The sequence below is a fragment of the Miniopterus schreibersii genome (genome assembly GCF_964146895.1).
Source record: "Miniopterus schreibersii genome assembly, chromosome: 4".
Classification (NCBI taxonomy): Eukaryota; Metazoa; Chordata; class Mammalia; order Chiroptera; family Miniopteridae; genus Miniopterus; species Miniopterus schreibersii.
The window spans coordinates 60,543,025-60,557,261 of record NC_138105.1 but is presented as its reverse complement, the minus strand read 5'-3'; the positions used below and the strand labels follow the sequence as shown (position 1 = coordinate 60,557,261).

At 38.7% G+C, this 14,237-nt stretch overlaps 1 protein-coding gene across 1 annotated transcript in view; it reads right to left on the bottom strand.

Moving 5' to 3' along the window:
- Positions 1-13,734, bottom strand: part of PINX1 (PIN2 (TERF1) interacting telomerase inhibitor 1) — a 79,793-nt gene extending 66,059 nt beyond the window's left edge. Inside the window, exons 1-4 of the mRNA XM_081136698.1 lie at positions 13,565-13,734; positions 6,436-6,545; positions 4,653-4,745; positions 3,073-3,151 (exon numbers count right to left, since the gene is read on the bottom strand). Of these exons, the coding sequence (XP_080992824.1) occupies positions 3,073-3,151; positions 4,653-4,745; positions 6,436-6,545; positions 13,565-13,583 (301 nt within the window). The 5' untranslated portion in view covers positions 13,584-13,734. The remainder of the gene's footprint in view (positions 1-3,072; positions 3,152-4,652; positions 4,746-6,435; positions 6,546-13,564) is intronic.
- Positions 13,735-14,237: the final 503 nt, after the last annotated feature.

The window sequence follows — 14,237 nt, the reverse complement described above, 5'->3', positions numbered from 1 at the left end:
ACCAAAAAGATAAGTTGAGTCTGATAGAGAGTAACTAATAAGACAAGACAATTTTTAAAAAATTAAAATTTAAAGAATATACTGATCTTTCTGTCCCATAAGAGATAAGGGTTATTTCTAGAATCTTTGCAAGATTCTAGGAAGAGTCCTCTTCATATGGTCCAGTATGCAACCTGTTTAATTAAAAGGTAATTTGTGTGAATTTGGTAAGTAATCTTAAGAAAGTAAAAATATTATTATAGCAAAAAATATGTTATTGGGTTATATTGTGTCATCCACTTTTCAGCTTTAATGCAATAATTTCAGCTTTACTGTGACCAAAAATTCACTTAGGTAAAGATACTGTATTTACCATAGATGACATGGCAGCAAAATAATCTATTAGCTCTCCAGGTCCATGTCTTTGATAGGTTTTCCCTTAAAGGAATATCCTAAAGGCTTTTCAGTACTGGTACTGGCACTTAGCAAGGCCTGGTTCAGACAGTACTGAACAAGATAGGAAGCAGGCCACCAACTGCAGGATCGCTATCACAGGGCTACCAGCACCCTCTAGTGGTCTTGAGGTGGAACTTAATCTACAGATTGGTAACTATTCTGCCAATGTCTCAAGATACTTACTTCTAAGTCTTATGCAGAAAAGAAAGAATCAGCCTGCACAGATGAACCTGTGGAAGGGCTGCCCAAGAACAAGGCACCACTGCTTGGAATCTGTCATGCAAGTTACTACCTTCCTGACAAATAATAGAGTTTCCTGGGTCACATTAAGCATTTCACTGACTGCACTTCAGTAATACATCAGGGATAAATCTCAGAAGCATGCTGAGAAAAATTTGCCAGATCGAATAGAAAATATAAACCTATATTTCTACTGGTTTCAAATGTGATCCTAAATATAAAGATTTTTTGTTTATAATTAGTAAGGGCTAATGTCCTTGAATTTTACTGCTGCATAGATCCTGCATTTCCTAATACCAGTCCAGTCAGTTTTCACAAAACATTTTCCTTTGGCTAACAAATTACCATCTTTTATGTAGGACCACACATAGGATAGTTCTAATAGTTATGCCATGGATAAGGAAAATTGTCCAAGTTATAGATTCCAACAAGAAGTCCAAATTGATAAGCAAAAGTACAGAGTACCTCTCCCTTGATGCTTTTGGGCTTGCACCCATCCATAGCACTGCAATATATCTTCCTACATGCTTAGATGCATGCTGTAATTTTACCAATTACTTGTATATCCTGCTAGCTACTTTCCAAGCAGGGATTATGTCTCATACATCTGCATATCCTCAAGTCTAACTTCATATCCAGCACAAAGCTCAATAAATGTTTGCTGAATTCAAGCCTAAATTTTAAATTTTATTCCACAAAGTTCTTTCTCCTTCAACTTAACAAACACCCTTTGACTTCACTACATGCCAAACACTGTGTACAGGGAATAGAAATTCCTTATATAAATGTTTGCAGAATATAACTCAAGAAACAAAGCAAAACAAAATACCTGATTCAAAAATGGGCAAAAGACTCAATAAGACATTTCTCCAAAGAAGACACATGAATGGCCAACAGTACATGAAAGGTGCTCAAGCTGAATAATCACTAGGAAAATGCAAATCAAAAGCATAATGAGGTATCATACCAGGTAGGATGGCCACCAAAACAACCCCCAGAAAATAACAAGTGTTGGTGAGGATGTGGGGAAATTGGAACCCATATGCACTGTTGATGGGAATGTAAAATGGTACAGCCACTATGGAAAACATGGCAGTTCCTCAAAAATTTACACACAGAACTATTGTATGATCCAGCAATTCCACTTCTAAGTATATACCCAAAAGAACTGAAAACAGGAACTTGAAGAGACATTTACATTCCCATGTTTGTAGCATTATTCACAAGAGCCAAGAAGATGTGTCCATTGATGAATGAATGGATAAACAGAATGGGGTAAGTACATAAAATGGAACATTATTCAGCCTTAAAAGGAAGGGAATGGTACATCAGATACTACAACATGGAAGATATTATGTTAAGTAAAAATAATCCAGACACAAAAGGACACACACTATGATTCCACTTACATGAAGTACCTAGACTAGTCAAATTCACAGAGACAGAAAGTAGAGTGGTGGCTGCCAAGGGCTGGAGGGAGGGAGGAATGGGCAGTTAATGTTAAATGGGGGCAGTTTCAGTTTTACAAGATGAAGAGTTCTGTGGATGGATGGATGGTGATGATAGTAGCACAACAATGTGAATGTACTTAATGTCACTGAACTGCACACTTAAAAATGGTTAAGATGGTAAATTTTATGTTATGTGTATTTTACGACAATTAAAAAAATGTCTGCAGGAGAATAGTCTAGATTCTTCAATGAATATCCAGCAGAATTAACTGAAGTTACATCCTTGCCTTCCAAATAGCCATGTGATAAAAAACTTCCTTTAAATTCTACAATCATTCCAAAGGCCCACAAGTTTGGCCCATCCATGCCCTTCCCCCAATAGTACTCTTTCTGTTAATTTAACATGGAAAGCCCAATATTCAACTGTTTCATTTCTACTTCCCACAGCCTGGAAGTACAATTTCTAGTACCGAGCCCCTTGCAACAAATTCTACTATACGCCAGAAATCTGAATTTCTTACATACATTAAAAGGGAAAACAATTTCATTAAGTAGAATAAATGCAAAAAAAGGTTTTCTATTAAGCCTTTGCTGGCTGCTAATTTATGGTCCCAATTGATATTTCTTGCTTTGTATTTTAGAAATATGTTTTTAGATACACTCAAGGATCTCTTCATTTTGCTATTTGAGGTTGCAAACTGATGGATTTATCTTGCCATTCTCAAACTCTTAAATCAGAAAAAAGTGTTTGCTTTTTTCATGCAATGAGAAAGGTTCATGCAGTGAAAGCACTATTAAAATATAAACAAAAAAGACTGCTTCTAAGAGTTTCAGTTAACTTTCGGATATGTAATGCTTACAGTAAAAATAGCAGATAAAATATTTTAAAATGAGAGATTATGTCTTTTATAAATCTAATGGCTAGCAAAGCAAAGATTTCCCCTACCTGCTGTTTCTGGACCATGGCAATTGTTCAGTTCAGCCAGAAGCTGGTTAAAGTCATCCTGATGAGCAATCCAGTTGTCCTGAAAATACAAAAAAGAAAAAAAAATCAATTAGAGGCAAGTCTGTAGTTTACCTACAGACTGGTTGAGATAAGATATATTTTGGGATCAAGAAAATCTGGTGGCTAACATGAAATTTTAAATGTTTCATCAAAATGTTATTGTATAAATTCAAATAATATAATGTAAATTTTAAATGCAATGTATTTATTTTGGTATTAAAAATGAGCTTCTTGGAAGCTTCAGTCCTGATTTCAAGTGTGGATAATTTATCAATAGTCAATTTATAGTCAAATAATCAACAGGCAACCTGTGTGCTAAATATTAAAATAAAGCAAAATAAATTTTTTTTTCTCACTAAGGGAAAATTATGTAAGTTAAAGGAATAAAGCAGTGATGGACTTGGGGACTCTCTCCTTTGCTCATTTGAACTTCAAATATTTTACCCAATTCTATTTGCTGGCACGGACCCCAATTTTACAAAATAACACTGAGGAAGGGAGGAGAAAGAACTCCAAGTTCCTTGAATCAGTCAGCATCCATTTGTAAGGCGATAAGTTCATTATAACAAAGAGAATCTGGCTTTAAGAGAGAATGAACATCTCCAAAACAATCTAAACCAGTGGGAAGCAAGGTGTCAATGTTGGCATTTGCCTCATACACACTATTTTAAGACTGTTTAAGGTTAAGGCACATTAAATAGGTTTATTGGGCAATGTTTCTCCTAAAAAATTAAGTACATCTGTATATCTACCTCTCAACAGCTACCTTCAAAAGTAACCTTACATAAACTCCTTCTTTAGTAATTTAAAATTTTAGTTGTTAGTCCAGAAATTTTTAGCTGATCTAGTCTACTACTCGTTGTTGCCGAACTAACCAAAGTAACTCAGTTTACCTAAAGAAATTCTCAAGGTTTTCTACCAGATTCTGTCGGTTGTAAAAATTTAAGAACAAAGCTTTCTAAAGAAAATAATACTGAAATGAAAAGCATGGTAGGATAGGCCATTAATTTTAAATTACAGTGTCATATTTACAAAGTATCAGTGTTTAAAAGGAAATGTGAATAAATTTAACTGCTGTATGCCAACAGTTAGAAACACAACAGTACAGGAAAAGAACACCATTTCCTTGCAGAAGAATCTTTTAATTTCTTTCTGAAACTAAATGTCAGCAACTTTTAATAATATAAGCTAATATTAGAACACAGGTAAAGAGAAAAATTCTTGTCTGTCCTGAAATGAGTATTTCTATAAAAAGAATAGTTTTTGCAAAGTTGAGCAATAAAACTACTTGTAGTTTGTATCTCTTACTCATAAGCAAGTAAAGGACCCAATGAAGACAATAAGAAAAAGAGGACAGGGCTCATGATAAAGAGCCAGCTCAGCTATGGGCTAAAACTTAACCAAAACACGGGGGATACACACTGGAATAGTTAAAATCTGATCAACTGGATTGACTTAAAATTTATATATTTGCAAAAACGTCTATGCAAGGAAAACCCCCAGCACACACTGTCACTCACTTCATTATTGATTGTAGCTCCAAGTCCCAGGTGGTTGTTTTTAACTTGAACCTTAATATGATCTGTGGCTCCTTGCTCTTGAGCCCCTAAACCCTGTGAAGATTAAACACAAAAAGAGTTAGTTTTTTTTTATCAGGTATAAAGAATGATTATCTCTATCTTCCCTCATCAATCATTCAATTAATTACTAAATGTCTAGAAGCAAGGCATTACCTGCGCCCTCAAAGAGAATACAGTCTAATGAGTTCTCGTAAGACATGTCTGTATTACAAAAAATGCACTTACAATAATGAATACTGACTCTTCAACCTGAGACCTAATTGAAGGCTCACGTAAACACTATGGAGAACATGCCTTTTTCTAATGGTCTGAATCAGAGTTCTGACACAAAACTATTAGAAGCCCGTCGGAGGTCTTATGAGTCTATGGCTCTGCCCATTAACTAATTTTACAAAACAACACTGAGAAAGGGGAAGAAGGGACTCCAAATCCCCTGTGTTAATTAACACTCCTTAACACACAGAGAGCTCGGTGTACTGCAGAACCTAAAGGCTGGCTTTAGCACAGTGAATAAAGAGGAAATCAAGGGGCTGGACCTCACAGGACCTTGGAAGCTATGGTAGAAATTTGGATCTTAGTCTTTAAAACAGTGGGAAACCACTGAACATGGTCTAACTTCTGTACTGTATTTTAAAAGTTCATTCTGGATGTCATATGGCAAATGGCCCTGAGGAGGCAACAAAGGGAGGCAGGGAAGCAGGAGATAGCCTGCTGTGGTGATCAGAGCAAGCAATGGCGGTGGCTGGACCAGGACGATGCCCTGGAGAGAGGGGCGCAGAAAGGGAGAGATGCAGGAACCAAGCATGACTCCCAGGTTTCTGGCACGAGTAAGTAGGTAGACAGGGTACCATTCGCAAAAATGGAGAAAGTTAAGAAGAAAAAGATCCGGGGTATCAAGGGTTTTATAATAAAAGTGATAAACTTGAGACAACTACTCCAGTGGAAATGTCAAGCAGGCTGATTCATTTATAAATCTGGAGCTGTGGACAGATCTGGACTAGCTACAGAAAAGAAACAGAAGTAGATAATCTCAACATTTAGATAATTCAAGCATGGTATGGCATAAATGAGTTCACCTGAGCAGAGTATAGAAAAGGGCCTGAGGCTCCAAAGCTCAAGTCTGGAGGGGAAAGAGCCAGCAACAAATTTAGGAGTGGCTGGTGAGGTAGAAGGAAAAAGACAAGAGAGAAAACAGTACTGAGGAAGTCAAGACAGAGGTATTTCAAGAAGAAAGTAGTCGATTATGTCCAATGCTGCTAAGGGATTAATTAACATGAGGACAAAGAAGGGTCCATTGGATTTGGCAACAAGTCATTAAAGACCTTGACAAGAACCAGTAAGTGTAGAGATATCAGTAGAAGTTCTATCTGGGTCAGGAATAACAGGAATGTGAGGAACAGTAGAAAATGTGTAGTCTAGCTATAAAGGGGAATAAAATATTACTCTTAGCAACATAAAACTCTGATGGTTAAGTATGATTCCAAGTACAACTAATTAAAAGGCACTGTGTATGAAAAATGAAAGATGCTAATCATGCAGTTTAAATGATAAAGAGAGCTCACATTTCTAACTTTATAATCACAGGTCACTACAGTTTAGTTATTTCTCCAAAATCACTTATTGAACCAAAACATAATTTTTTCTGCCTCCTAAGAAAGATGCATTCTCCTAACTTGTAATCTCTTTGCATGGTTCTGATTTCCTTTGCTCTTCTCCAAAATACCTTTCCTTTAGACCACCCCATCTTCTCCAGCATCCTCTGGCCAAACTTCGAATCATCATTACTCCACGCAGTGTTTCGTGGATCCACAGCCCACTTCTGCTTCCGCCGACCTGCAAATGACAAAGGATCTCCTTAGCAACTTGGAAAATACTGCACAGATACACACACACCTAATGCATACACGCATACCTGCATAAAATATGACATATATCATGTTTTATTAGATACAGGTACCAGATTCAGCATCAGATTGGATCATTTACCCTGGTTTCCCCAATAACTATGTATTCTCAACATGCAAACTGACCTTCTAAGACAAAAATAAAGATATTCTCTCCAAAGGTGACAAACCGAAATGCCTAGGTGCACTAGCAGTTGGGCCTTCGCAGCCAGCTAAAGGCAGCAGCTTATGAAAGCCGTTAACGCCGGCAGCAGGGGCGCAGCGGCGGCGCAGCGGGGCAGCCATTACAGCTTTCGTGGCCATACATTATGTGCCAAATGCTGCCCACACACTATTAGATTCAATTTTCACAGTAACCCAAGGAAGGTAGATACTCTTATCTCCCTCCGCTTTTCAGATGAGAAAATCTGAGGCTTAGAGACAGAAGTGTGCCTGCCTAATGTCCCTAAGCAAAATCCAGAGCCTCTGTACAAGCGGGGTCCTCCTGATGACAAAGCTTATATTCTTCGTCCACAATATACAGCAGTCATCATGATCCTGGGGAGAGAGTAAACCGTGCCCTCCACACCGTGATCTACAAATACTAACGATATCTTCTCTTCTCACTGAAATGCCCTAAAGTCATATGACTCCTTCTATAAATTTCCAGAATAAATTATTTGCTTCTTTTTTGGCATTTAATTAACATTTTTCTGTATTGTGATTGTTTTTTGTCCATCTCTTATGTTTCTTGTTAGACCATAATCTCCTACGGCTCACATTTGTGTCTTATTTTTTCTTATGATTTACTACAAGAAGTAAAAAGCAAAGCCCAGAGTAGACACTCAATAAATATGTGAATGAATGTGCAAATGAATGAGAAGGAAGGAAGGAAGGAAGGAAGGAAGGAAGGAAGGGAGGGAGGGAGGGAGGGAGGGAGGGAGGGAGGGAGGGAGGGAGGGAGGGAGGGGACACGAAAAGGGAAAGGAAGAAAGGACCATAACTGAATTAAGGGACTGCTTTGAGCCTCTTCAAAGTAAGTTTTTTTGTTTTTTTAATGTATATAAATAACTGACCATTAGAAACTCAAATTTATCACTGTAGTTTTAAGGAAAATTGTGCCAGAGATATAGAACCTCAAAAGTTCAAAGAACAAGAATATGAAACCCAAAAGTAAGTTGGGGCTAAGTGAGAAATCTGGAGGTCAAGGGTCATTATCATTCACCTACTACACCAGTTGACGCCCAGAACCTCACTATCAGCAGCAACCTTATGCTTTGGCAGTCTCATAACAGAATTAAAAAAAAAATAACACAACCTCCAGTCAGAGAGGCTCACTGTAATGCATGTAAAATCAACACAGAGACCCAAAGCTATACATACCCTAGCAAAAATAAGTAAACCTTTTACAAGTATGCAGAGAAAGGCTACTTAGAAAGCAACACAAGTTGTGCTCAAATATATAGTGTTTTCCAGGAAAGTGGTAACCCAAAAATGCTACACGTGACTAAGTTACCATTTTACTTTTCTTAGTAAATATTCAGTATAACATTGCCTCTACTAATGAACAACATACCAGAGACGAACCCTGTTAACCAATGTTCTCTCTGTAGAGTTCATGTCTCTACACATAGTGCTCGGCAGGATCTCTGACTAGGGCTTGTACAAAGGAGAGAGTTTTGAAAATGACTGAGCCCACACTCTGCAATAAGAACTGCATACAGTTTATGTCACATACATATATGTGACATATAATGCTCACACAAGAGATTGGATGGCTAGCAGAGGTCCGTTCTCTTTCCCAGGGAAATGGCAGGTATCCTCAACCAATGGGGTAGGGTAGTGTTTCCCAAACGAGGATGTAAGGGGAGAGGGGCTTCCCACTAAATTTAAGAAGAGTAACACTGAGTTAAACAAAATTTAAGTGTTCCATATTAGAGACTTTCTCATACTTCTAATATGCAAATGTATAGATCCTCTCAGAGGAGGGCAGAGCAAGCACACCACATTTCTCAAACTTATTTGACCAGAACTCTACTTCCCTGGAACACTTTCTGGGTCTAGAGTTGTAGAAGTTTCCAGGTTTTGGGAATCCTGGCAAGAAATCTGGTCTGTTCAGACTGGATCCACTATTCCATGTGCTTTGTTATTCCTATTCCACAGCCTGTTCTATGCTTAAATGGCAGTTTTGTTAATACCTGTGTGCAGAAAAGAGTTAATCTAGCAGGCCTGACTGCTAGCTATCCTTACAAAGTCTTGCTTACAAGGCTGGCCCTTGGCTGGGTACTCGGGTTCAGGAGGCTTCCTACTGTTCTCAGAAATGATAAGAGTGGTTCATTATGCCTAACTGTTTACACAAATCATATGGTTTATGCCGAATACCTGTTTTCCTTCAGGGAGTCTGGAATTTTGGTACATGCCGGACACAGGCTGCCTATGTGACCAGCCCCCAGAAAAACCCTGGACACCGAGTGTCTTAAATTAGATGGATTTAATTGATATCTTCAGAACATTTCACTCCAAAGCAGCAGATTATATTCTTTTCAAGTGCACATAGTACATTTTTTTGGATAGACCACATGTTAGGACACAAAACAAGTCTCAATAAATTTAAAAAGACTGAGATTGTATCAAGCATCTTCTCCAAGCACAATGGTATGAAACTACAAATCAATCACAAGAAAAAAAATGAACAACACACACACACATGGAGGCTAAACAACATGTTACTAAACAATGAATGGGTCAACAATGACATCAAGGAAGAAATCAAAAGTTACCTTAAGACAAATGAAAATGAACACACAACAACCTAAAATCTATGGGACACAGAGAAAGCAGTCCTAAAAGGGAAATTCATAGCAATACAGGCCTACTTCAAGAAGTAAGAAAAATCTCAAATAAACAATCTAACTTTACACCTAAAGGAACTAGAAAAAGAGCAACAAATGAAGCCCAAAGTGAGTACAAGGAAGGAAATAATAAAGATTAGCATGAAAATAAATGACATAGAGACTGAAAAAAACAATACAAAAGATTAATAAAACCAAACGCTGTTTCTTTGAAAAGATAAATAAGACTGACCAACCTTTAATCAGACCCATCAAGAAAAAAGAGATAAATAAATAAATAAAATCAGAAATGAAAGAGAAGTAACAACTGACACCAAAGAAATACAAAGGGTCGTAAGAAAATATTATGAACTATATGACAACAAATTGGACAATATGGACAAAAGGGATAAATTCCTGAAAACATATAATCTTCCAAAACTAAATCATGACAAATCAGAAAATCTGAATAGACTGATTACAACTAATGAAATTGAAACAGTAATCAAAACACTCCCAACAAACAAAAGTCCTGGACCAGATGGCTTCACAGGTGAACTTTACCAAATATTCAAAGAAGAAATAACACCTATCCTTTCAAACTATTCCAAAAATTCAAGAGAAGGGAAGACTCCCAAGCACATTTTACGAGGCCAGCATAGTCCTAATTCCAAAACCAGATAGAGACACTACAAGGAAAGAAATTATAGGCTACTATCCCTGATGAACATAGATGCAAAAATTCTCAAGAAAATATCAGCAAATTGGATCCAGCAATACTTTAAAAAGATCATATGCCACGATCAAATGGGATTTATTCTGGGGATGCAAGGTTGGTACAATATCCAAAAATCAATAAATGTGATATATCACATGAAAATAAAGGGTAAGAATCACATAATCATATCAACAGATGCAGAAAAAATTCAGCACTCATTTGACAAAATCCAGCACCCATTTATAATAAAGATTCTCAGCAAAGTGGGAACAGAGGAAACGTATCTCAACATAATAAAGGCCATATACAACAAACCCACAGCCAACATCATATTCAACTGGCAAAAACTAAAAGTGTTTCCCTTAAGATCAGAAGCAAGACAGGGATGTCTGTATTCACTTTATTCAACATAGTACTGGAAATCCTATCCATAGCTATCATACAAGAAGAATAAATAAAAGGCATCCAAATTGGAAAGGAAGAAGAAAAACTGTCATTATTTGTAGATGATATGATACTACATAGAGAACCCTAAAGATTCCACCAAAAAACTACTAGAACTGATAAATGAATTCAGTAAAGTAGCAGGATGCAAAATAAATATCCAGAAATCTACTGCATTTTTATATATAATAATGAACTATTAGAAAGGGAGACAATACCATTTATAATTGCATCAAAAATTTAATAAAATACCTAGGAATAAATTTAACCAAAGATATAAAAAACCTGTACTCGAAAAGTTGTAAAACACTGAAGAAAAAAACTGAAGAAGATACAAATAAGTGGAAGCATATACCATGGATTGGAAGAATTAACACCTGTTCATGGATTGGAAGAATTAACATCATTAAAATGTCCATAGTACCTCAAGCAATCTACAGATTCAATGCAATTCCTATCAAGATACAAATGGAGTATATCACAAAACTAGAACAAATATTCCAAAAATTTATATGGAACCACAAAAGATCATAAATAAGCACAGTAATCTTGAGAACTGTATGATACATCTGATAAGGGGTTAATATCCAAAATTTATAAAGAACTTAAAAAACTCAACAGCAAAAAAACCAAATAATCCAATTAAAAATGGGCAATGGACCTGACTAGACACTTCTCCAAAGAGGACATACAGATGATCCACAGATATATGAAAAGATGCTCACCATCACTAATCATCAGAGAAATGCAAATTAAAACCACTATGAGATATCATCTCGCACTTGTCAGAATGACTGTCATCAATAAATCAACAAACGAGTGTTGGCAAGGATGTGGAGAAAAGGGAACCCTCATATACTATTGGTAGGAATGCAGACTGGTGAAGCCATTGTGGAAAGCAGTATGGCGTTTCTTCAAAAAATTAAAAATGGAACTGCTTTATGATCCAGAGCAGTGATTCACTTCTGGGAATATATCTCAAGAAACTAAAAACACTAATTTGAAAAAATATATGCACCCTTATGTTCACTGCAGCATTATTTACAATAGCCAAAATTTGGAAGCAGCCCAAGTGTCCTCTAGTAGACGAGTAGATAAAAAAGCTGTACTATATTTATACAACGGAATACCACTAGGCCATAAAAAAGAAGGAAATCTTACCTTTTGTGACAACATGAATGGACCTGAAGAGTATTATGTTAAGTGAAATAAGCCATTCAGAGAAAGACAAATACCATGTGATTTCACTTATATGTGGAATCTAAGGAACAAAATAAACTAAAAAACAAAACAGAAACAGACTCATAAATACAGAGAACAGACTGAAAGCTGTCAGAGGGGAGAGAGATTGTGGGGCTGGGTGAAAAAGGTGAAGGGATTAAGCCAAAAAACAAACAAACAAAAATTCATAGACACAGACAACAGTATGGTGATTGCCAGAGGGAAAGGGAGGTCAGGGGAGGTAGAAGGTAAAGGGGGGATAATGGTGACAGAAGGAGACTTGACTTTGGGCAGTGAACTCACAATACGATATATAGATGATGTATCGTAGAATTGTATACTTAAAACCTGTATAATTTAAAAAAATAATTTAGCAAAAATTTTAAAAGACAACATATTATCATGACAAAGATTTGAAAATTTGGAGTCATGGTGCAGAGGGAACTGAAAATATTCCCCTAAAATCATGCAATTTTAATTACTGATGTCTACAATAGACTTTACACCAGTATACCACTTCATACTTTTGACTATTTTCACATTCACCATCTCTTTGATTTTTTAAACCAACCTAGTGATGAAGATAATAAATGAAGTTTTTAAAAGCCCCACAGAACCTAATCACAGAAAGAGATATAAATGAATAGCAGAGCCAGGGCCAATGTTCCCCAGTGCGTACTGAATTAAGCACATATCAAAGAATATTCAAACCAGAAGAGACCTCAGAGATCTATCTAGACTCTAAGGTCACCATCTAAAACATATTCAACACGATGAGTCCCTATTTAAAAACAGAAAACTGCTAGTCCTAGTAGCGAGAATGTAAAGATACAGAGATAACTAGATCAATTTTGTTAATTTCTAGCTCAATGACTTGGGGTGAATTATTTTTCTCTGAACCTTAATTCCTATTTCTGTAAGCTGGAGTGGAGCCTAACCCATTTCGTTTTGTGCTCACATTCCTCCATCCCCTTAGATAGGATGCTGACAGCATTTACTTCACAAAATCCCGGGGTCGTTGCTATTGGTCTATTAAGTAAGCTGCTTTCTATTCATTGCTCACTGTACACTTCCAAAGTTACTACCAAAGCACGACTGCCCTCTGGTGGCAGGCCACCTTAGCTACAGGTACCATTCCGAAGTTACACATCTATTAATGAATTTCACAAAATGACGGTAAATGTCAAAGGCAAACTGAGGCAGGATGAGGCATCTCGGCTAACACTCCTGTCATGGAAGAGTGCTAATTACAACAAAGTCAAAGCTGCCAGTCTTACTTAGCCCTGCACCCCCTAAAAAGGGATACTTGACGTCTTTGATACTTCTAATCCCTTTGCTTTTAAATTTCTGGGTTCAATACATCTTCGAGAATGGGATGCCAATGCCTGAGGAGATTCTGCCGGCCTAGCCTCCTCTTTCTAACCCGAGGAAGCTGAGGCTCAGGGCAGTGAAAAGAACCAGTTCGGTGTCCTGATTCTCATTCACACCCACCGCGCGCGTGCCCAGCTCTGAACGGGACCCTCGCGGGCTCTTTCACTAGCAGACGGGTAGCTAACTTTGGGGGAGAGCCTGGGCTGGGAAATCTCCGCGGCAGGCAGGGCAAACCGACCCGGACTTCCCAGTGCTCGGGCCCCGGCATCCTCCACCTCATTGAGCGCCAGTGACCCGCACCCCCTGCTACTGGGTCCGGTTCCGGCGCGTCACCCGGAGCCTTCACCCTGGCGCCCTAGTCGGGCCTCCGCGCCCAACACTCACGCTCAGCCAGCATCGACATGTCGCAGAGCCTGTGACGCCGTAGGCCTCGGGACCCGAGCAACCGGAGGTACCGGGCAGACGGCTAGCGGAGAAGTTGGGACCTCCGGACTCACGTGTCTGGAGGGCAGCAGCGGAGAGGGCGCGCGCTGGTGACGTCACTGGGCGCGACCCGCTTCTTGACGGCGCGTAATGAGTGGGCGGGGCGCGGTTTGAGCGGAGGCGGGGCTTCAGGGCGGGGCGGGGCTTCAGGGCGGGGCGGGGCTTCAGGGCGGGGCGGGGCTTCAGGGCGGGGCGGGGCGGGGCACCTCTGGCCGCTGGGAGAGTGCGGACCCCGGGTGGGGAGAGGTCCCAGGTCTCCGGACCTAACGGAGGTGTAGACTGGAGCACCGACTCCTTCGCTTGAACAAGCAGTTCCTGGACATACGTCAAGCCTTTATAGGAGCGTCTGCCGCAGAGCGAGCGCTCTCACCATTAATTACTCAAGGTCAAGCGTGGTGCCTTCTGGAAATAAGAAATGAACTGTGCCCTCAAGCAGCTGTCAATCTAATGCCGAAAAGAAATGTGTAAATAATAGTCCTCAGTACCCTCAGCGTTATTTAAAACTGTGTGGGCTTGGGGTTTGAGAAAGTCGCCTGGAGGGGAAGGCGAGAGAGAGAAAAAGAGAGAGAGAGAA